This window comes from Sparassis crispa, assembly GCF_003851025.1.
Source record: "Sparassis crispa DNA, contig_000001F, whole genome shotgun sequence".
In the NCBI taxonomy this organism is placed as follows: domain Eukaryota; kingdom Fungi; phylum Basidiomycota; class Agaricomycetes; order Polyporales; family Sparassidaceae; genus Sparassis; species Sparassis crispa.
Window position 1 is genome coordinate 2,633,634 of NW_020939748.1, and position 21,859 is coordinate 2,655,492.

At 51.2% G+C, this 21,859-nt stretch overlaps 10 protein-coding genes across 10 annotated transcripts; 4 read left to right on the forward strand and 6 right to left on the reverse strand.

Annotated features, from left to right (window-relative positions):
* Nucleotides 1-631: 631 nt before the first annotated feature.
* SCP_0209200 (hypothetical protein) lies at nt 632-2,963 on the reverse strand (the record flags this gene model as incomplete). The annotated part of the gene is made up of 11 exons (XM_027754831.1): nt 632-637; nt 691-1,043; nt 1,102-1,190; nt 1,244-1,372; nt 1,430-1,634; nt 1,688-1,826; nt 1,876-1,981; nt 2,040-2,485; nt 2,535-2,644; nt 2,703-2,817; nt 2,865-2,963. The coding sequence occupies 11 exons, from the start codon at nt 2,961-2,963 to the stop codon at nt 632-634; spliced, it is 1,797 nt and encodes a 598-aa protein (XP_027610632.1).
* Nucleotides 2,964-3,517: 554 nt separating this feature from the next.
* On the forward strand, nt 3,518-4,694 carry SCP_0209210 (Uncharacterized J domain-containing protein; the record flags this gene model as incomplete). The annotated part of the gene is made up of 7 exons (XM_027754832.1): nt 3,518-3,542; nt 3,586-3,649; nt 3,707-3,802; nt 3,856-3,937; nt 4,005-4,163; nt 4,223-4,324; nt 4,380-4,694. The coding sequence occupies 7 exons, from the start codon at nt 3,518-3,520 to the stop codon at nt 4,692-4,694; spliced, it is 843 nt and encodes a 280-aa protein (XP_027610633.1).
* Nucleotides 4,695-4,966: 272 nt separating this feature from the next.
* SCP_0209220 (Glutamine synthetase) lies at nt 4,967-6,279 on the forward strand (the record flags this gene model as incomplete). The annotated part of the gene is made up of 5 exons (XM_027754833.1): nt 4,967-5,036; nt 5,095-5,138; nt 5,227-5,587; nt 5,641-6,171; nt 6,227-6,279. The coding sequence occupies 5 exons, from the start codon at nt 4,967-4,969 to the stop codon at nt 6,277-6,279; spliced, it is 1,059 nt and encodes a 352-aa protein (XP_027610634.1).
* Nucleotides 6,280-6,577: 298 nt separating this feature from the next.
* Nucleotides 6,578-9,494, reverse strand: SCP_0209230 (Vacuolar import and degradation protein; the record flags this gene model as incomplete). The annotated part of the gene is made up of 12 exons (XM_027754834.1): nt 6,578-6,706; nt 6,767-6,821; nt 6,879-6,998; nt 7,060-7,685; nt 7,745-7,986; nt 8,040-8,142; nt 8,195-8,741; nt 8,791-9,043; nt 9,090-9,208; nt 9,257-9,347; nt 9,399-9,416; nt 9,476-9,494. The coding sequence occupies 12 exons, from the start codon at nt 9,492-9,494 to the stop codon at nt 6,578-6,580; spliced, it is 2,322 nt and encodes a 773-aa protein (XP_027610635.1).
* A 123-nt stretch (nt 9,495-9,617) lies between these two features.
* On the forward strand, nt 9,618-10,011 carry SCP_0209240 (hypothetical protein; the record flags this gene model as incomplete). Its single annotated transcript, XM_027754835.1, has 3 exons — nt 9,618-9,642; nt 9,698-9,768; nt 9,820-10,011. The coding sequence occupies 3 exons, from the start codon at nt 9,618-9,620 to the stop codon at nt 10,009-10,011; spliced, it is 288 nt and encodes a 95-aa protein (XP_027610636.1).
* A 1,269-nt stretch (nt 10,012-11,280) lies between these two features.
* On the reverse strand, nt 11,281-11,660 carry SCP_0209250 (hypothetical protein; the record flags this gene model as incomplete). Its single annotated transcript, XM_027754836.1, has 2 exons — nt 11,281-11,291; nt 11,351-11,660. The coding sequence occupies 2 exons, from the start codon at nt 11,658-11,660 to the stop codon at nt 11,281-11,283; spliced, it is 321 nt and encodes a 106-aa protein (XP_027610637.1).
* Nucleotides 11,661-11,869: 209 nt separating this feature from the next.
* On the forward strand, nt 11,870-12,529 carry SCP_0209260 (hypothetical protein; the record flags this gene model as incomplete). Its single annotated transcript, XM_027754837.1, has 1 exon — nt 11,870-12,529. One exon carries the CDS (start codon nt 11,870-11,872, stop codon nt 12,527-12,529), a length of 660 nt encoding a protein of 219 aa, XP_027610638.1.
* A 323-nt stretch (nt 12,530-12,852) lies between these two features.
* On the reverse strand, nt 12,853-17,907 carry SCP_0209270 (Virulence protein; the record flags this gene model as incomplete). The annotated part of the gene is made up of 13 exons (XM_027754838.1): nt 12,853-12,933; nt 12,998-13,366; nt 13,423-13,621; nt 13,678-13,738; nt 13,796-14,090; nt 14,142-14,243; nt 14,293-14,566; nt 14,620-14,994; nt 15,049-15,206; nt 15,261-15,591; nt 15,643-16,285; nt 16,342-16,777; nt 16,837-17,907. 13 exons carry the CDS (start codon nt 17,905-17,907, stop codon nt 12,853-12,855), a joined length of 4,395 nt encoding a protein of 1,464 aa, XP_027610639.1.
* A 482-nt stretch (nt 17,908-18,389) lies between these two features.
* On the reverse strand, nt 18,390-20,204 carry SCP_0209280 (Isocitrate dehydrogenase [NAD] subunit 2, mitochondrial; the record flags this gene model as incomplete). Its single annotated transcript, XM_027754839.1, has 14 exons — nt 18,390-18,488; nt 18,545-18,596; nt 18,653-18,707; nt 18,755-18,803; nt 18,856-18,987; nt 19,046-19,148; nt 19,201-19,334; nt 19,389-19,558; nt 19,611-19,628; nt 19,678-19,789; nt 19,840-19,892; nt 19,944-19,977; nt 20,033-20,095; nt 20,148-20,204. The coding sequence occupies 14 exons, from the start codon at nt 20,202-20,204 to the stop codon at nt 18,390-18,392; spliced, it is 1,131 nt and encodes a 376-aa protein (XP_027610640.1).
* Nucleotides 20,205-20,649: 445 nt separating this feature from the next.
* On the reverse strand, nt 20,650-21,510 carry SCP_0209290 (Vacuolar protein sorting-associated protein; the record flags this gene model as incomplete). The annotated part of the gene is made up of 5 exons (XM_027754840.1): nt 20,650-20,736; nt 20,788-20,940; nt 20,993-21,114; nt 21,173-21,350; nt 21,400-21,510. The coding sequence occupies 5 exons, from the start codon at nt 21,508-21,510 to the stop codon at nt 20,650-20,652; spliced, it is 651 nt and encodes a 216-aa protein (XP_027610641.1).
* Nucleotides 21,511-21,859: the final 349 nt, after the last annotated feature.

Genomic DNA, 21,859 nt, shown 5'->3' on the forward strand with positions numbered 1-21,859 from the left:
ATACCTGAAACATGGTGAAACGGAAGAGAGCGCGGGCACGGCGAATTGGTATAGGTGGGCGCCCGCATCCGCCAATGGGACGCGAGGATGAAGGTGATTGGACAGCGCATGAGCTCACCGTCATTGCATTCTCGAACACGACCCTCCGTCGACACAGCAATCTTATTTGTTCACTCGTCAGGGATATCGCCTCTGGTCTTCAGTTTTTGTTTCTGTATGTTTCACTCTGCAGATTTTCACCTAGTGATCGGCATTTATACGGTCTAACCCAGGCGTCGTACGTGATCCCCATCGAGGAAGGTCAGGAGATTGAGTCATCCTTGCGATCCAGTGTCGAGAGTGCATACATACTGAAACCGACAAGCTCTGTGAAATACTACAATGTGTTTCTGCTTCGAAATTTGAAACTTACACAGCTCTCCGTCGTTCAGCCCTTCTATTGTTGTTTCTATGCCTCTGAGTCTTGCACTGCCCTTCAGGGACAGCTGTGTATTGTGCGAGATCTCAGATCTGCAAAAGCTCCGCCACACCGATGGCCTATCACCGATCCGGGAAACTGGTGTAATGCGCCTGTGACTCGTTCGTCAGGCCAATAGTGTTGCGGCGGGGTGGGGAAGAGAAACGCTGAAGGTCATTGCTCGAGAATTATCAGCAAAAGAGCCATGTGTTCTGTGCCAAGAGACCGCTCACAACTTCACTCAAACTCGTTTCTTCTCGCTCCTTCTTCTTCACGCCATCCCACCATCTAACAAGCCTTCGCTCGAATCGTTCGACCACGCCGCAGAGATATTCTTCATCTAACCCGGCCCAGCTGCTTGCCCGTTTGATCACAAGCTCAAGCTGTTCAGGCAGCGTTCCAAGGATATCCTGAGTGTTGTAGATGCTGTACGACTCTGCTGGCGAAAGTAGAAGTTGCGATTCCGCATCAAGTGAGATCTCTGGTGCGGTCAACCTGCGTAGGGGCTCGGATTCCGATCCTGCTTTGGAGGCAGGCGGTGCAGGCGCAGGATGAAGAGGAAAGAAATCGGCCATCACGTGCCTCTCTGCAATGAGGGACATCATCAAATCCGGATCACTCCCGACCAAAGGACATCAAAATACCGGTTCTCTTATCCTCTCGGACCAACAGCGCCCTCTCGCAGAAGTCAAGGTATTTATCCAGCATCGGTTCGCTCAGATCAACTACCGACCTATGTACACTTCAGGACATGGTATCTGCGCTCGACAGTGATGGACAACTTACATGGGCGACTTCGCAGAAAAGATGGCATCTTCATCCATTTTACTCCTTTCGTCGAGGTCCTTGATGCACGCCAGCAAATCAGATAAGAGCGGTAACGTGCGCGCCGGATCGTCCTTCTCCTGGGGGTGCCTGAATTCGGTCACTCAACATTGGTGTTAGTTCGAAGTGTGCATAGAAACACGCTACCTGACTTCACCGTCCAACCCGTACACCATCTTCATCACAATGATGACCGTCGCAGCGAGGGATACCTCCGGTACGGCGTTATCGTACCTGTGCCAACCGTGCTCGCCTTGTTCGGTACGCTTGAATCCGGACGCGAGAGACCGGTGTAGCGTCAGCGGAATCGACAGGACTCGCGCCAGTGTTTTTGCCAACATGTACAGTGTCGCTATCCGCGAGGGTAGGTATGATGACGGGAAGGTGAGCGGGGGATTTACGTACGTGTCCCGCGCAAACCACGGACTGCGCGCCAGAGAATTGGGGGCGCGTTCATCTCGGGAGTGCTTATCTCGTAAGTGGAATACATGAGTCTTGCTAGCCTTGATGTCTGTATATGCAGGTAGACAGGCTTGGGAGAGTGCTGAAACTTCGCGGTCAGATGATTATTGCAAGAGCGGGGCAATACGCACATGAGGCGACAATGCATGGGCGGTGTGCTTCGTCAAGTGCTGTGCTAGGCTGGTTGGGAGGAGGCGGACGGGATCCAGGTAAGGCAGTTCATAGGCTTCTATTAACCTTTGGGTAATCAGCGTGTGTGCACTCACTGCCACGTTGGAACTTTAGGTAGACTTACCGCACAAAATCCATATATATAACAGGTAACCGCAGCGTCCAACAGGCCAGTACGAGGACAGAGATATTGCTCGCTGGGGAGTCATAACGCCTAGATGACCGGATACCCTGAACGCCCTTTTTCGAGACATTCTTTTTGGGTTGCTTTTCGATGTCTTCGTCTGACGACGAGGACGAGGACGAATTTTCTCGCATTAATGCAGCCAATTCAGCATCGTCCTCGTCCTCGTCGCTTTCCGAAGAGGACGACTCGTCACTTGAGTCTTTGGCTTCTTCTTCGGGCTCTTCTCCGTCACTGATGTCTGCAGGTTGTGTATCCACTTGCACCTGAGAAGACTGTTCTGTTTGCTTTTTATCTCCCTCGCCATGCATCGCCTCTAGAGGTTCGGCTGGAGGTGGCTGCGGAAGCAGTTCTAGGTGCAACGTCCATATGTCTCTGCATACCATCTGCACTATGTCGGTATATTAGACAGCGTATGCAGTAGGTAAACCATACCTCGAACTCTGGGGGTAGTTCCCACAGCCGTGTTAGAGCGGCAACTTGCATGCGTAGAATGAGCTGAAGACATTGGAAGTAATGGTAACGCGCTCGTTCTCCGTGGTACACTGCGTTGACCTCTTGTGAGGGATTTCGCTGATTGAAAGCACTGCGGAAATGACTTACACTTTGGATCTGCGTTACTCTGCTTCTCTTTCCTCTTGCGGTTTGACTTCAGCGTCCTCTTCCTGAGTGTATGCGGACCAAGCTCGGTGACCTCTCGAGTCTCATTCCTGTAGCTCTATGCAGCGTGAAAAGAGGCTTAAGTGCGGCATGGTGTGAGCTAACCTGGAGTACGTGGCCTTCGTTGCAAGTAATGAGACCGCTGGAGGGTTCCTTGTGCCATTGCCGGGAACCGCACACGGGACAGCGGCGTCGGGGTGCCATCGTCTTGCCCTTCTCTGGCAGCTACAGGCAGAGAGCTGGTGATAAGAAATTCAGGTACACCTAACTTAGGAACGCAAAGAACCCACGCCGCTACGGTGGCACTGCAGACGTTCAGATAATCGCGTGGCGGAAACACCGGCAATTTCCATCCAGTCCCAGATCAAGATCCAGCTTGAGTTCGCGCCAAGTTCGCGCTGTCAAGTTGTCTCCGCCCTCTTTCAAGTTCTGCATTCCGCCGAACGTTTACTTCCTTTTGCGCAAGGGCGCGCCGAATATATTAATGAAGCTATTTCTTTTAGCTTGCTTAGCTGCTCTGGTAGTGGCTGTTTCAGCGTGAGTCTTCTGCACACCGCTCGGACTGACAACTCACTCCGTGGTTGCCTCTTCTTCAGATGGACAAAAGTTAGTGAACAGTACACTGCTGTTCAGCAACTTTTCTGACGACGGTGTTTTCTCTCCATTGCTTAGGAGGACTACGAAATATTTGATCTCGTAAGCGACGTGGAGGCATCTGAAGGTCTGACTAGCGGTTGTAGCATGTTATGATCTTTCTGATGCGGCTTGTTTCTCTCCTACCATGTGCGTCTAGGCAAAGGAACGACGTTTTACTCATGGCTTGAAGTTTCATCGACTGCTTCAACTCCCGAGATAGCAAAAGCATATCGAAAGAAGAGCATACAATTGCAGTGAGTTTTGAGCTTGGTGGACTTCGACATTATAACGTGAACAGGCTTCACGAATAGTCCAGACAAGAACCCAGGTGTGAAGCACGCGCACGAACGGTTTGCAAGGCTCAGCGTCGTATCCTCGATACTCAGGAATGCGGAGAGCCGTAAACGGTGTGTACTTACTGCTTAACTTGGCCAGCGTTTGCTTATCTTGATAAAACTAGATATGACTTCTTCTACAAGAACGGTGTACCAAAATGGAGAGGAACTGGATACTACTATTCGCGTTTCCGTCCAGGACTTGGAGTACGACCCTCTTACCTTTTGGTGATACCGTTGGACACTAACTCTGTTTTGCGCGCCATGTTCACAGACAGTCATCGTATTCCTGGTCTTCATATCCTCGTGTTTACAATATCTGGTTCAACGCATGAACTACAACCGCGACTTGAAGAGGATAGAGTGGATCATCCAGCAAGCACGGTCCGCCGCATGGGGTTCGAAGATGCTTCCCATAGAAGGGCGAAGGAAGGTATGTGACATGACGTCTTCGGAATAACCTGGAGTCGTCTTGATCCATGTGCTGCGAAGGTGAAAGTCAATCTAGGTGGTGGTCCACGTCTAGACGAAGACGGAAACATAGTGTCCGGAAGAATGGTTGATATCACGGTGGAGGGAACTGACGTCTACATCGTGGGTGCATCGCGTCGTTATTCTCCGCGATACTTAACGAAGGGGATGTGTCTAGCTTGAGCCGGATGGCACTCTGCTCCCAGTGAACAGCAACACCGCAGTCGCGCCGTCGTTCAAGAGAACCTGGTTCGTCGGCCTTATGACGAACCTGATACGCGGCGTGGTCAAGAGGCCATCAAATGCGGAAGAGGTTAATGGTGTAGACTCTGTGGAGAGGGATGAGGGAGAGGAGACTGACGATACGTCCGTCTCCGGCTCGGTGAGGGGCGGAACGGTGACACCGAAGGGAGCAGCGCCTGGTGCAAAGGGCGTGCGGGCTCCCGCTGTGATGGGTGGCGGGAAACGGAGAAAAAACCCGCGAAGGCGATGAGGGAAATATTTATTGAAACACCTGTGCGGTTCGGTCGTAGGAGAGCCGATAAGGATTTTCGGAGCAAATGACTCCGCGGAGACGAGCTGGGCTGGAGTAATGGAGATTAGATTCGGACGGAGGATTGGTGGACTGGTATCTAGTACGGCCCAAACACGAATACACAAGCATATAGCACAGTCCGGGGGACAACAGGGCGGCAATCCGTCTTTCATTCCTACCACCATCTTACTCTGTCCTGCATTTTCTCCCTTCTGCTCTTCCTCCCAGTCATGTCCTACCGCCCTGAACTCCTTGCCCCTTTCCTCGCTCTCCCCCAGGGCGATAAGGTCCAAGCTGAGTGTATGTCGTAACTTTTCACTATCACTTGATCAGAAATGACTCACTCTTCTCTCCTCAGATGTCTGGATCGATGGCGACGGTGGTCTCCGTTCTAAGACCACGGTCAGTATTTAAGCAATCTCAATGCGATGCCCTCTATCTGGAGGATTTGGCATTTTACATGCTTTCAGATCATTGATCCGTCCATTAGACCGTGACCAAGAAGGTGACCGACATTGGCCAGCTTCGCATCTGGGATTTCGACGGTTCTTCCACGAACCAAGCCCCTGGGACCGACTCTGATGTCTACCTGCGCCCGGCTGCCATTTTCAAGGACCCCTTCCGTGGTGGTGACAACATCTTGGTTCTTGCCGAGTGCTACAACAACGATGGCACCCCGAACAAGACCAACTATCGTCATCATGCCAAAAAGGTCATGGATCTTGCGAAGGAACAGGTCCCCTGGTTCGGCCTTGAGCAGGAGTACACCCTCTTCGACACCGACGGTACGCCGTACGGCTGGCCGAAAGGTGGTTTCCCCGGTCCCCAGGGTCCCTACTACTGCGGTGCCGGTATGTATGCATCAGTCTGCCCGTTCTCCAAACGTTGATATATAGTTATACAGGCGCTGGAAAGGTCTTCGCCCGTGACCTTATTGAGGCTCACTACCGCGCTTGCCTTTACGCGGGTGTCAACATCTCCGGTATTAACGCGGAGGTGATGCCCTCTCAGTGGGAGTTCCAAGTTGGCCCGTGTGAGGGTATCTCCATGGGTGACCACCTCTGGATGGCTCGCTACCTGCTCGTGCGCGCCGCCCAGCAGTGGAATATCACGGTGTCCTTCCACCCCAAGCCCCTCGCAGGTGATTGGAACGGTGCCGGCTGTCACACGAATTTCAGCACGAAGGCGATGCGTGAGCCTGGAGGCATGGCATACATCGAGGCTGCAATCGAGAAGCTGAGCAAGAGGCATAATGAGCACATCGCCGTGTACGGTGAGGATAACGACCTCCGTCTAACCGGTCGCCACGAGACTGGTCACATCGGCACTTTCACCTCCGGCGTTGCCAACCGCGGCGCGTCTATTCGTATTCCCAGGCACGTAGGTGCCCAAGGCTATGGATACCTCGAGGATAGACGTCCCGCCTCTAACATCGGTATGTTTTACGTCTGCCAGCAATGGCTTCACTTTCTCATCCGTCGTGTGTACAGATCCCTACCGGGTTACCAGCATTATCGTTGAGACGACCTGCCTCGACAAGTAGATAAGATCAGCCTCGCTTGATGTAGAGTATGTAAAGAAGAAAAGAAGTGCATAAATGTCTTTTTATTGGCAGAACCAAAGTGGGTATGAATAACTATCGGACTTCGGAGATATTCGTTCTGTCGTTGACTTCGCGAACACGGAAAACTTTTCGACTACTTTTTGAGCGTTAAGGGCGTAAAATTCGGAAGGTCATAAAGTACAGTTCCCCACAACAGCGTGATCTGAGTCTCAACGCCTCCAAGCCAAAGCAAATATCAATACACTATTCGCAATATCTTCTCCCATTCCAATTTGTCTCAGTATGGCGTATTCACGATGTTGGACCGGCCTTGCAAGCTCTTCATTGGCGTGGCAAGGGATGCTCTCGTTGGCCTCTTCAAACTCTTCTTGTTGACCGCGAGAACATTGTTCTGAAGCGCAACGATCTGTGGAAATGGCCAAAGGTCAACGGTGTTCGACTAAAGCATTACCAGAGTGCAACGCACAATCTCCTTGTCATCCCCAAATTTGAAGTTGTCTTGCACGACGAAGTCTTCGTATCTATCGAATAGCCATCAGCATTCACGCAAAAGAGACATTGCTGTGATGAAGACTGACTTCTTGATTTCGTACTTGTCCAGCAGACCCTTCTTGACTTTGGCGAAGTCCCAGGCGACAACATACGGCCCTGTTGAGGTCACAATGGCGTTCTCTTCCTGCCCTTCGCCCATGTTGAACCTATTCACAAAAGAGGAACGTCTTCAGTGTTACACAAACACCATTCACTCAATCGTGTTACCTAGCAGGAGTGAACGACACACTATTCTCCATGTAGGCAACATGCTCTGCGCGCAGCTGCAGCCTGCGAGGTATCGGTTTGGCATTCGCGGGGAAGCTGCGGTCGAAGCCCAAGCTACCGGTATATCTTCCCTCTCCAATGAGAGTATCAATAAGCAACAAGTACGTCTTCGTAGTTGCCACTATCCAGCGTCCATTTGCCGTCACATCAATGCCCAGGATGGGGTCACCAAGTGGAGGTAGCGCCGTCTTCGCGTTCTTGCCAATGGCGTCGAACAACCGGATGTCACCCTTCTGGCTCGCCACCGCCAGTTTCCCGGATTCCGTGGTCGTAACACCGGAGAACTGGTTCTTACTGACATACTGCTTGAATTGGCTGTCGACCATCTTGTTGCCTGACATGCGCGGATCAATGCGGAAGAGTGCGTTGTGCGACACGCCGACAATAGTCTGCTCCGGGGTCATCTGCGCGAATTTGCTGTCCGGTGCGATATGATCCACTTGCACTGCATCATGAACCTTCCACTCCTCGACAATCTTTCCCCGTTCAATATCCATGCTGAAGAGGGAGTTGGGTTCTGACGGGTTAATCAGGATCATCTTGGAGTCCTGATCATGCAGCATGACCTGAACAATGGAGATTCAATGATGCGGACAGACGAATGGCTGGAAATCCTAGAACACACGTGTTTAGGTTTGAAGGTCTTGCCCTTTGGTGTCGCGAGCTTGCTGAGAGTGGCATGGTATTTGACCTGGTTATCGCCCGTGTAGCCGAAGACACCAATGCTGTTTCCTCGAACGACATACGACCGATCGCCTTTATAGCCGACCGTAAGTTGTGAGTTGCGTTCGCCATTACCCAGCGCAGGTAGTTCTTCTTCTTCTGCGTCAGCATACTCTTCGGGTTCCTCCTCGTCTTCACTCTTGTCTGATAAAAAAACCTCATCAGATGCTGTCGAGGCCTGTTACGGTGTCTCTCACCTAGCTCGTCTTCCACCGCATCTTCTTCGTCCTCCTCGTCCTCGACGTCTCGCATTTCCACATCCTCCGTATTCGAGCTCATAACATAGGCTTGTTCGTCGAGCTGTCAAAGTACCTGTATCAGCATTGGGCCTCGATCCACTACTACTTCGTACCTTGGCTTTCTCCCATGAGTACTGATTCAACCCCTCCCACAACGCTTGAGTGAAAATTCGTTGAAAGTTGCTGAAAGCTTTCTGAGTCTCAAATCGGAGGCACCAGCTACTCTGCAGTCCGGTATCGCTTGTGTGATTCCATGTCAACGACAAGACTTTAGACGACCATCGCTGGTTCATATCAGATGTGATCTTGTGTGCAAGGAGTTGTCCATCCTCGCCGAATGCATTCAACCAATAGTCAAACGGTCCGGAGGCAGCATTTCGGACGACTCTCGCGACGACCTCCGCTTGAATGACAAAGAAGCCTCGCTCACGATTCCACAAGTGTAGTTCAGCCTCTTCTGCAACGAGGGCTGGTAGAGCAGGATCCGCTGCGACATTCTTCCAATTTTTCGCCTTGCCACTTTTCGTGATCGCTGCTGCCCCCGTGCTAGCGGAAGCTGGGAAGTGTGGATCGTGCGCGGCTTCAGAGGCTTCTTTACGCTTAGACGACGAAGAAACATGCGTCTTGGAAGACGCCTTGGAATCTCTCGTTGTCGAAGTTCTAGTAAATACGTCAGCCCCAAGGAAAGAATGAAGTGGTAGGCACCTACTGCGATATGAATTCCTGCAACTGAACATCCCCGATGTCGTCGGCATTGATCTTGTACTTGCGCTCGTACATGGCACGATACATGCAAGTTTCAAAGAAGGCACGAGTCGGTTCATTCGTCCCAGACGCCACAAACTCGTAAAACTCGTCAACATCTCCATCCAAATCACGCCACATGAAAGTAGGGCCGTCTTCTGTGACTCCAGTTCGGAAGCCCAGCTCTTCACTGATCAGAAACACCCGCTCCTCATCGGCTAAGATGGGATTAGCAAGAGCACACAGAAGTACAATAGGACCCACTCTCTTCCTCATCCTCCAGCAGTTCTTGATCTCCATCTTCAAAGACGCGGGTGATTACAAGCTGGAAATTGTGCTCGAGAGACGGCACACGGCGAATAGTAGCCATGGCGTCATTGTAACTGGTGGCGCAAATTCAGTGATAGCCTCCCAAGTAACGACAAACATACATGCACTCTCTGGCACCTCGTATGGTCCCTGAACGGACGAGATAGAGCTGACCCTCCGAGATCTTGACAACCTCAGCGGCATTGGGATCATCTGAGAAGTGATGTCAGAAGTGGCAGAGAGTATTGAGCGACTGGAACGCACGCCAAACCTTTCCGAGGACTCAGAAAGTTGTTCAAGCAATTAGGTGGCATCATGCGGGACATAGTCTCTAGACTCACGACTCCTGAAGATGTTCATGTTGAGCGGAGAGATTGAAAGAGAAACAAGCGCGAAGCGCGTGACTTCACGGTGTGACGATAGCTGAGACGCGTGAGACGCGTTCCATCACGTCACAAGCACGTTCAACAATTCAACAAAACCATGTCCTCCCCAGTACCATCCTCATGTAAATTCTGCTTCTGCATCTTGGTGTCGCTATCGCATTAACGGTATGTTCTTAGCCGGTCATACCGAGCCACATATCGCACAGTCTCCCCCTCCAGATATAAACCTTCGTAGTCGCTTGCCCGAGGTGAGGTGCAAAGTGCAACCGTGCATGCGCTGGAATTGATGCGGAATCCAGTCTGTCCCTGGCGACGTCTCGCCGACATCCTCTACCTTCACAAACATGTCGCGAACCCCCGGGGGACCTATACTATCTGCCCACCTAGCAGGTCCAACGCGGAAAATCACAATCCGCGCGGATCCCTCCCTTGTGACGTGTTTCGATCCATCCGACAAACAGGTGTATGACCTCTGGGCTCCAAAGAAATGACAGTTTATTCTCATCATCGCCTACAGTGTATCACAAGGCTTAAATACAAGTGCGTATGTTTGGCTACGGATACAGATATCAATTGAGAAGTTGTGTAAGAGATCGCGCGAGATGTGAAATAATGAGTGGCGTAGGATAGATGTGGGTACAAGTCTGAAGTATGTAGTCTTGTCAGGCGAAGACACCAGGCAGACGGTAAGGGCGCGATGGCTTACCGTTCAAATCCAATTCGTGGAGGTTCTTGGGCACCCAAGTGGAGCTCTACCTGACGGACTCAGATCCAGCTGCAGTCCTAGAGGCGATCGTAATCCAACTTCATGACTCCCAGAATCCTTCGACGCCCTATAACTTGGCACAGCGTTATCCACCGATTCGCGACTTGCGCCGAGACTGTGGGAAGATGGGTTGGTCGAGTCACTAAACCTGCACATATCCAAACCAAGGCTATCAGTGTGGCGCTGACGGAGCTCCTCGCAGCAGAGTTGGTAAAGCTCTGTAAGATCCAGGAAATGAGCTTCGTCGCGCAATTCGAGAAGGGTTTGCAGTCGAGATGGCGAGTTGCTCGTGAGCTGAACTGTCCTAGGTAACGTAGCAGGGCTCTCGGGAGAGGATCGCAAATAGGTAAGGATATGGGAATATCTGGGAAACATCCGACTGTCAACAAAGAAATAAAGATATCAGGAAGAGAAACTTTCTTACGACTCGCTGGGCCTGTCCAGAAATATGTGGATGTTTGCTAACATTGGCACCACCCCTTCAGACATAAGATGATGGACAAAAATGGACTTGAAAGACTCCCCGGGCTCTGTGTCACGAAAGAAGTTCGAAAATCTCTCCGTGTCACCGCTTTCAGATCGCTCGGAGATGCTGTCAGATTCGCGGGAAAGCACAAGGGTCTCCAGGTATGTGGCCAGGTAGGAAGGTCGTGACATCAGGGTTTTCATTGTCGTGCGATGGGTCATCGTGCTGGTCTCTATTGATACAATCACTCTGGAAGGGTCGGAAATCCCTGGAGGAACCTGTGATTGCAAAAGAGGAACGAATGGCGGAGGCGGTACGGATGCAACTGCGGTGAAGACGTCCGATGCAGGGGGAGACCGATTGGAGAGTGAGGGCGACGACGACTTCAGGGAACGAATTCTTGGAGAACCCTGGCCGACAGCTCCCAATTCCGGCGCAGCCGGAAGAGGGCGAGATGGCCGCGCCGGAGTATTAGAGCGACGAGCAACGGTTGTCCCTGCGTCGGACTTTGGTGGGAGTGGAGGACGGTCAGAACTGGACTGTTGTTGTTTCAGAGCGGCACATTCATCCTCTGTACCGAGACTAGGGCCACCTGTACCTAGGACGTGAGCCCATGCTTCCTGGGGACTCTGCACAATTGTCGCCCCCGAGCCTAGAGGACGATTCCGCTGAAAATCGCAAACGTCTTTCAGCACAGGATCGGATATGTGTATGGCCTTGGTGGGCTTCGAATCGGAGATGTGCATGGGCTTGGTGGGCTTCGACGAAGCGAGAGGAAATCGAAACCTGGGTCCTATTGATGGTCTGCGCGTCTTGGGCGAGACGGGGGGAGAGACTGGAACCCGACCTTCCGCAGGAGAAGGACGAGGAGGTGAAGGGGACTTTAGAGAGCGTTGGGTTTGAATCATGGTGGAAAGATGGACGAGGTGGTGGGTGGATGAAAGAGTGAAGCTGTGCACGCGCGCAGCAGAACAAAGGGTCCATAGCCATTCTTGAGGGCGTACACACAATGGGCGCACGGGACAAAAGAAACGTGAAGTTGGCTACCACAATGATTGCCTTGTTTGGCCATCCACCCAGCGCCTATGGTGATCACCGCTGAAGAAAACTTTAATTCATGGCAACGACGACAGAAAGTTACCAGCTCAAGCTCCCTTTCATATTAGCCTCTGTATCTCCAGATCTTGCAGCTCTGCATGCCTTGCGTGCGCGTCTTCTTCGTCCGACCGACGCCGCTCTGAACGCTTTGCACTGCCCACGTTGTGGTGTTCTACTGGTCGATGGCTGTGGGGAAACCAGACTTACAAGGTCGTACAGGAACCGTGAGGACCCGGGCAACAACAAAAATGCAGCGTCGTTCAGGCGACTGTTGCGCAGGTCGTGCAAGAGGTGCGGTTACAGAGGAGCTGCCCATGTCGAGAGCGACAGTCCGTTATCTTTCCCGCCTCCCAGGAGGCAAGGGCACAAGGGCGTAGCGGAGAAGAAGGCGAGACATGATTCCGAACAAGCTCCGAACACAGTAAATCCATACTCGACTTCTCGTGAGCGCTGTGTGGCGCCCTTAACCGTTGCACCGTCTCCCGTACCCATTACGGATGAAAGCGTTCACGCGGTCTTGCCATCTGCGTTATCGCCCTCTACGTCCTCAGTCCGTCCGAAGAGGCGGTCAAAGAATTTTGATTTACAGGAGATGCTGGTTCGAAGTAGGAAGCGACAGGAAGAGGCGAAGGAGTTGCGGAGCCACCAACTGTCTACCCTCTTGCAGGAATTGACTTGATCGCTGCCTGTCAGCTATTTGAAAAGCTGTTCTTCGTTATGAACCCAGCACGTGTAGCGAAATTCCATCATATCCGTAAAGCACTATCATTTCGATCGGTCGTGAAGACATACAATTACCAACGTACACTCGACGCAACCAGTAGATGGAGACTCATCGCGGCGCAGACGTAAGTGAGCCAGGAGTAGCAGGAGAGTATCTCTGACAATTGAAGAAACGGACGGTGGTTGAAAGACGGTTGAGAGGAAAGGAATGCATGATCAACTTCGTGAATATCGTACAGTTGACGCTCCGAGGTGGAAGGAAATCAGTTACTCCGCCCTCTACTTCTGTCCAGCGTAAGGGTTCACGCTGTACACCTTGATGACAGGAGGACTCTTGGTAAGATCCGCGGTAACGATAACCTGCAAACAGGACAACACAACGGAATTCAGCTGTTGTTACATCGATAACTACTATTTCACTTACAGGAACGGTCATGAGTTCTCGGATCTCTTGAATCTTGTGTCCAGAAGGCGTGACCTTCAAACCCTCAAACTGCGGTTGCACTTTGGTTTTCGATGACAAACGCTGCTTCGACGTTTCAGTCTCCTCTTCTTCGCGATCACGGGTACGTCCAAGGACAATCTCGTCTTCTTCCGCGTCATCCTCGTCGAATAACGCCTTTTCGTCGTGTACGGACCTAGACACGACTTCCATCTTGACAGCATGTTGTTCGGCTGTTTGCTTGACTTTCTTCAGATGCTCGTCGTCACTATTTTCAGCGAGCCAACTGATCACGTCCCGGGTTGACCAATAGATTTGGAGAGTGTGGATGTGCTCATCATAAACATGGTTCTAGGTATATCATCCTGCTTAGCAAACTATGACGCGTATATACCAGATAGACTCACGTCAATAGGCATCTGGTCAACATGAACTCTCTTCTCGATGCCAAACTCGGGCACGAGGACGTCGAAGGCAGCATCCAGCACTCCTATCACCCTAGCCTGCCGAACGACAGGCCCATAACGCTGCGTGAGATCAGAGACCAAGATACAAAGGAATAGATGCGCCGACTGCTCTTGGGCAAGCCTGGCGGAATCTCTCTTGCTGTAGATGAAAATGGATTAGAAAGTGGAAGAAGTGAAGAGCTAGCTCCTGCGCACATATTGCACTGCTGCGCAACCTTTGCAACGGCGTCGCGATCCATGGTGAACTTCGGCTCGGCTAGAAAAGACGGGAGTTCAGCCGGAGTGGTGCAGTAATCGAAGAGTAAGTAGTCACCTCCGCCCTGCATAATTGAATCAAGCTGACGATGCACAAGAACATCGGCGTACCGTCGGATCGGAGACGTAAAATGGGTGTATAAGGGGAGATTCAGCGCATAGTGACCGTACTTGGCTATATCGAGCATCCCTGAGCAGAAGTACTTGGCCCGAGGGGAGGCTTTGTGCAACAAAACCTCCAGTATCCTGCGTGCGATGGGATCGTCGATCGATTGCAGCGACCTCATCAGAGAACCCGCAGAAGTGATATCCATATTGTATCCAAGGCGTTCTGCATGTTCGACGAAAGCGTTCTGCCATGGCTGTCAGCTCACGAATAGCTAGCGAAGGAACCAAATACTCACCAGTCGTCGTTCAATAGGTGGATCATGACGACGCAATAGAGCTTGTTCAGAGAAGTTAACAGCGACTTGCTGAGCAGTGGCTATGTTCGTGAGCAGCATAAACTGAAAACAAGCGTGAGCACGAGTGAGACAAAAAATTTCAGAGAGAGACCTCTTCCACGAGATGATGCGCTTCCGTACGCTCATACTGCCAACAATCAGTCGGAAGCCCTGTGTCGTCGTCGAGCTTGAAGGTCAACCGCATGGTCTCTGTCTTCAAGCAACCATTTTGGATGCGACGCGTGCGCAACTGCTTTGCAATATCGTGAAGAAGTCGGACGTCCCGGATGACGTCGGCTAAGGTGTGCTCCGTTGTAGTATCCAGGCGAACACTCTTCCCCTCGATGATAGTCTGAGCATCATGGTAAGTGAGCTTGGCGGCACACCTTGAGTTGCGAAGTCAGATCCGGGAATCAAGACGATGAAACAGAATGCTGACTTGATAATAGTCTTGCCAAACCATTTCTTCACTATCTTGGCGTCCTTCGTCATAGTAAAGATGACAGTGAATGCCAGGCGCTCTTCACCTGGGACAAGACTGCACAGTTGTTCGCTCAACGCCGGAGGCAACATAGGGACGGCGCGTTGAATTAGATAAACGCTTGTGGCACGCTTGCGAGCGTCACGATCCAGAGCAGTGTTGGGTTTGACGAAGTAAGAAACGTCCGCGATGTGTACAGCGACGTCGTAAGTACCATCGTCATTGGACTTCACGGATAAGGCGTCATCCATGTCTTTGGCACGTTCAGGATCAATGGTAAAGATCCTCTCGTTGCGCATATCCTTGCGGACCTCAAATTCTCGCTCAGGGATACTGAAAATTAAAGCGTCTTTGAAGGGAGCTGGCGACAAGAGTGAACACACTTACCTCCAAGGAATGGGGGGAAGACATTTCATCACACTCTCACTGAAATCTTCGGTGGGGAAGTTGCAGTCCTTCAGTAAGGCGCTCGTTTCCACCTCAACGTCGCCTATAGGGCCAAGTTCTTCGACTAACGTGCCGAAAGGATGAAGAGAACTGATGGGCTAGAAGAGGATGCGTTGGTTAGCAGTAAGTACCATCCACTATCACCAACTTACATGACGCTTGATGCAAGCAACGAACAGCTTGTTGCCGTATGCTTCCGAGTTCTGAACAAAATCGGGAGGAGCTTGCTCGGTAGGAATGGCGATGAGAGGCACACGCTTGTCTGTAGGTTTAAACCAAACAATTTTGGGTCGTTCAATCGGGCGCCTGGGTTCGTCACCACGATCGCCCTCTCTTTCGCGACGCTCAGCCTCCTGCTTCTCCTTTGTAGCTGCTGAGGACGGACGCAAAAGACCAAGTGTGCCAGAGAACAGTTGCCCCGGCATCCGCTCCACAACGGCGACCACATGGCCAGCGAATTGAGGCTTCACATCATCCGTTACTCTGCATACGCTGGTTAGCAAACAGAGATATAATCAATCAAGAACGACTTACTCTTCATCCTCAAATAACATTAGTCCTTGTCCTTCAACTTCCACATCATCCTTTTTTTTGTCGTTCTTCCGTCCAGCGACGCCTTTCAGATCATATGCCGAGTTTTCTTCTTTCTTCCTCTTCTTCTCCTCCTTTTCCTTCTTCGTGCCCCAGACGTCGTCAACATCCAACAATTCGACGGCAACAATATCGCCTTCGAGAGCACGGTTACGGTCCTTGGAGCCACAAATATATATATCGGCGTCCAGAACCTCTGTTGCGACATATGCGTCTGAGCGATTACGTTTGTTGACTCGGAGGATTCCAACAACAAGTTTGCCCGCAGCGAGAAGTGGAGGTAGAGAAGCCTGAGGAAGATAAGGAGCGAACAACGACTTGCGCTGAGGCTGATTAGATTGCTGCTGGAGCTGTGATTGAAACTGTTGTTGCTGTTGCTGGAGCAAATTAATACCACCCAAGCCAAGACCCATCATGTTGGCGGCCATCATGTTGGGCAACATGTTGGGGAAACTGAAAGAGGGCATCTTCTGGTGGTGACCTCCCGCAGCAGCACGGAACTGTTGGAGACTTTGCAATTGAGCTTGCGCTTGAGCAAGATCGGCAGCAAAGTTATTGCCCGTCTGAATCCCACCCACTCCACCGTCTACAATGAATGTAAATTCTTGAGAACATTGACATGACAAAACAAACGATACGCACTGATTCGCCAACTAGAATCCGAGCGAGTATGAGAGGACCCACCCGCTAGGCCAGCGGGTGGTGTGAATCCGTCATCAAAACCATCCTGGCTGTTGCTGAACCCCAAAGACCCCAGGGCTGTTTGGCCGCTCGTCTTGTTCAAGACGTTCACACTGTGACGTCTACCATGCCCACGCGGAACACCTTGAGGTTGGCCATCCAATCCCATTCCCAGACTGCCCAGACTGCCAAACTGACCCATAGCCGCCTGTGGCCCACCGAAAGCGTTGATGCCCATCCCCATAGGAACGGTGCTATGAACGCGTCGGTGAGCAGGCCCTCGTCCAGGAGCAAGCCCGGGTGTTTGGAAAGACAGAACCTGATTGGAAGCAAGTTGTTGTTGATAGAGGGCCTGCTGCTGTTGCTGTAGAGCCTCAATCTGGTTCTGAATAGCAATCTGACAAATTATGCCATTGTGAACAGAATGACTACTCCGTAGTGTCGTAAGGTCCTTACCTGTTCTGCCATGATACCAGATATCTCGGGTCCGCTATCAGCTTTCACGTCAGCATTGAAACTCTGCTGTGACTGCTGAGGAAACTGGAATCCGATATCCTCTTCGTTGATTGAAGGACCCATTGACATACTGGCGCTCGGGCGCCTCCTTGCACCAAACATGAATCCTGGGGCAAGTTGAGGACGACCAGACGGTCCAAGCACTTCACCCTGATCCTGCTGTGCAGCAAGAGCAGCAAACCGAGGTGCAGTGAAGCTCTGGGACAGCGAGCGACGCTGGTGCCCTGCGGGAGCTAAAGTTTCTTGGATTTCTCCTTCCTCTACCAGAGCCTGCACCTGCCCATCCTCGACATCTTCCATCATGGATCCCAAATTAGGAGAATACGAGTTGTATGCTACGCCCGATGACGTGCCCAACGAGGCTGCTTTACGATGTCTGGGAGGTTCAGGAATACCAGCACTGGGGAATGCGATTGCGCCAGGGTGAAATATTGGAGCATTGGCAGGTAGAGTCGAGCCGTTTCCTTGAGAGGGTACGGCCATTGAGGCCGCAATCAACGTCGGCGCAATGCTGGGAGATTGGCTAGGAGGTGAAGTCGTCTTTAAATCCGCTATAACCCTCTGCAACGAAGACAGAGCATCGCTATTATCGACGACCGGGGCAGGCGCTGGAGAAGCAGACGCCTGCTTCTGCTTGGCCGCAGCACCATCCTTGGGAGCGTTTGCACCCTGGCGAACGCCTTGAGACGTAGACTGCTGACCTTTACGATGTGCATTCGACCTTGCATTGGAGTTCCCCTGAGTCCTACTGCGTTGCTCTGTCCTTTTGGCCTCCGCTCCCTTCTTCGCGGAATCCGAGCCAGATTCAGTGGCGACAGGAGCATTACCTTTCTTGTTGCTGGATCGCGAAGACGGTCTGGATGCACTAGCATTTCCGCCACCTATGGAAGCTGTTCGAGCAACAGGACCAGTTCTCTTCTGACTCCTTCCGCCACCACCAGCAGGAATCGCCTTCTTGTCGTCTTTCTTAGACACGTTCTGCTGCTGAAGCTGTGTGATGTCGTCGGTCATATCGTTCGTAAAGTAGTTCGAACAGAGATGTTTTGGAGATTATGAATTGTTTTTGCGTTTTCGAAGTTTCTGTGATTACAATTCGCATCAGTGCGTACGGCCAGTGCGAACACAACAATGACATACCTGAAAGTTGGAAGAACTGCTGTATGGCGAAGGCTTTGCCCTGCAGGGCGAGTGGGGTTTATGGGAGTGGTTGCCTGGGTAGGCGTGGAAGAGCTTGGCTTATCGTTGCAAGAGCAAACACTGACCGCAACGTCAGTCTTATGTCCAGGTGAGGCAGTACAGTATTTCCCACGCCTAGTCAATCTTGCAAGCCTCGAGTTGAATCATCGGCAAGCACGGTACCTCGATGACATTCGACCGTGGTGCTGAACAGAGCCATTAGAATGCCCTCAGTACAGCACCTTGCAGCAAATTAAGGAATCTTCGTGTTGGAGACACTAATTATGCTTCACAACGAGTAATTTATCATGAATCTATCATGCCTGGGACAATTTCTCGATAATAGCATCCGTGTACTCCTTCGTCGATGCCTTGCCACCGAGATCTCCCGTAATGGTCTTGCCCTCGGCGATTGTCTACAACGGGATATTTTGAGCCCCTGCACACCGGAAGAAGGTAAGGCGGAACTTACCGATAGAGCTGCCTTCTCAATTTTGGAAGCGTACTCATCCATGTTCATGTGCCTGGAAAAGAAATTGCTTCACACAGGTGTTTTCAACTGGCTTAACGACAGACATACCGGAGCATCATGAGAGAGGACAACAGGAGAGCAGTGGGGTTGGCTAATCCCTTGCCTGTAATCACTGAATAAGATTGCCGAGGTAGAGGAGACATCACATACCTGCGATATCCGGAGCAGAACCATGAACAGCTTCGAAAATTGACGCATCCTAATGGCGGCGTTAGTACTTATACAACGGTATTGCACGCATGTAAACTAACCCGACCAATGTTACCGGACGGCGTCAAGCCGAGTCCGCCAATGAGACCGGCACACATATCCGACAAAATATCACCATACAAATTGGGCATCACCATGACACGATCCGCATAGGGCCTCGGATTTTGCACGACCTGGCAATAGTACCGATTAACATCGACAAGAAAGAGCCAACAACATCCAGAGCGAGACCTGAAGGCAAACACGGTCCAATAGGTCTTCATCGTAGGTGATATCCGGGAAGTCTTTGGCGACCTGACGACACGCAGACAGGAACATACCGTCCGACATTTTCCTACGGAGTAACAGATGGATAATAATCTGCAAGTCTGAACATGAATACATACATGATGTTGGCCTTGTGCACAGCAGTGACGCGCCTTCTGCCTGATGATTGCGCGTAGTGGAAGGCATAACGTGCAACACGCTCAGACGCATCCCAAGTGATGAGCTTAATAGATTGGACGACACCGTCCACTATCTGAGGTGACACATATGGAATATCAGAAAGCGAGTGCAGTAAATCGACACGAACCTCGTGCTCTATGCCCGAGTACTCGCCTTCCGTGTTCTCACGGATCAGAACGGTGTTCACATCGTCATATGGTGTCTTGAAACCCTTGATGGACGCGCATGGCCGCACATTTGCGAAGAGATTGAAGGTTCTTCTCAGTGTGAGGTTCAGAGAGACATGACCCTTTCCGACTAGCAAAAGCACATGAGACGAGAAAGTGAGCACAGCCGCATGTCCACTGACTTGGAGTTGCCAAAGGTCCTGGAGAACGTGAGTACCATACAGTAATCTCAAAGAGCTCGTAACACACCCTTCAACGCCACCGTATTTTTCTTAACCGAGCTAATTGCTGCGTCAGGAATGACCGTCTTGCCCCCTTTCAGTACTGGAGCGACACTGACTTCCTCCCATTCAATGGGCACCTAACAGTATGATTAGCGAGAATAGAAGATGCGTATTCGATTGATCATGCATTTGCGGCGACGTATATGTCTTTGATCGACTTGCTAATCTCAGGCCCAATTCCTGCCGTCAACGTCACCAATGGTTAAGCCAACAACGAAGCTACAAATTTACCATCACCCGGAATTAATGTCACGGTATACTTCCCCTATGGCATGCAATTTTAACGCGTAAAGAGATAGTCGCAAAATGCAGGGCCTTACGTTGCTCCCCTTCTGTCCAGCAAAAGCAGCGGTCGGCGCGGCGGAGGCATACCGACGGAACGACTGTCCAAGATATGACTTTGATTCCTGACTGTGCTTAGCAACAGATACGTACCTTTGAGCCCCTCACTGCGACCCGCGCACCACCCACAAATGTCCGGGAAGACAACATTTTTCAAAGGCAAGTTATGTGGTCGGTGCAGGACAGCCGCGAAACCTGAGCTCCGAAAAGTGGAAGATCACGTGCAGACACTTCTTCCGAGGACCGATTCTCGGACCGAATCCAACATCATCAGCTCCGCGATCATCCGCGTCCTCCAATTCGGGGAGCAGGTATTCCAGCACTACGTAGCGGCCTATACGTTCGGTAGGAGACGGTAGGTCGATTTCCTGCCAATATTTGCTCTCTTGGATCACCTTCTGTGTGAGGTACAATCACTACGTGCTTTGACGCGTGAGTTATTTGTGCCCCGAGAGTTGACGCGTTTCCTGTCCTCGATCAATACTGCTGTCTAAATGCTCCCCATGCACTCACCCCACGCGTACCTCTATAATACATATATACAATATTACAGGCATCCGAAACACGCGGAAAGAAGATATTCTTGATCTGGGTGCTAACCACTAAGTAACCCATTCAGTTGTTGCCGATACTGCTCCATAGCCCGCTCGGTTTCCTCCTCGTCCACTTTGTCCTGAAGTGACTGCGTATTTTTTGTCAAAGATATGAGACGACCAGTGGTATGACAGCTTACTGGAAGCTCGGTCTCAACTGATGCCGCCTGGCCCAACTTCCCGTTGGTAAGGTCGAAGAGCACTTTATCGACCTCTGCATCTGCTTCTTCCTCGATCTCCTCGTCATCCTCCATTTCGAGTGTATCATCCATCATTTCCTCCAATATACCTGCCTGCATGAGGTCAGTATCCCTATAACCGGACGACAACTCTGTAGTGCAATACCTTCGTCATCTCCATGCTCATTTCACGCATTACCTGACTGATCTGTGGCAATTTGATCAAAGCATTCGACAGCTTCATGATTTCGGTCGACTTCTGCAGCGAGCCGGTGACCTTTGCCATAGCTAATATCTACGTGAGATAGGGAGTACTACTCAGAATTGACAAGAATAGGTCTCGCACCCATTTGCTGCATGAGTTGTGTCGCTATTGAGCCCAGCCGTGCTTTGCTCACAGATAGACGGTCCTTCTGCCTATTGCTCCGGACAACTTCTCTTGCCAGTATGCGTGCAGATTTGATGTCTCCTTTATTAGCCAGTTGCTTGACCGTCTGCCGTGCTTTGTTAGTGACGGCATCTAGCTAGAATGCAATGAGATACAAAGCGGGAGGCTATACGGGAGAACCGAACCTGCCTCATCTCCCGATCCAAGGTACGCTGTTCTTGTCGCAACTTTCCTTGCCACGCGCGAACTCGCTCCTCCGCTGTTGGTCCATATAAGAATCGATTCAAAGTTTGCATATATTGACAGTGACAGGGTACTCTTGTGGTATCGAGTAAAGATGCTGAAAAGACAGTGAACGAGCAGATCACAGAGAAACCGAAGCCTACTATGGTGCTGCACTGTCACGTGACTTCATCTGCATTCGATCGCAACTTACGTATACAGTATTCCAGGGAGTGCAGTAGGCTCCACCACGGTCACTGGTCGCCGCTCACCGTGATTCTGAGTGCTTGATCTGAGTTGTGAGCATGTCCTGAGCCTGTGGAGGGTCTGCACTGTTCCCCCTCGAAGTAGAGGCTGTAATATGGTACGAGAAAGAATATTAATGGCTGCCTTGCAATTGCACAAAAATCGCTTCAGAGGTAG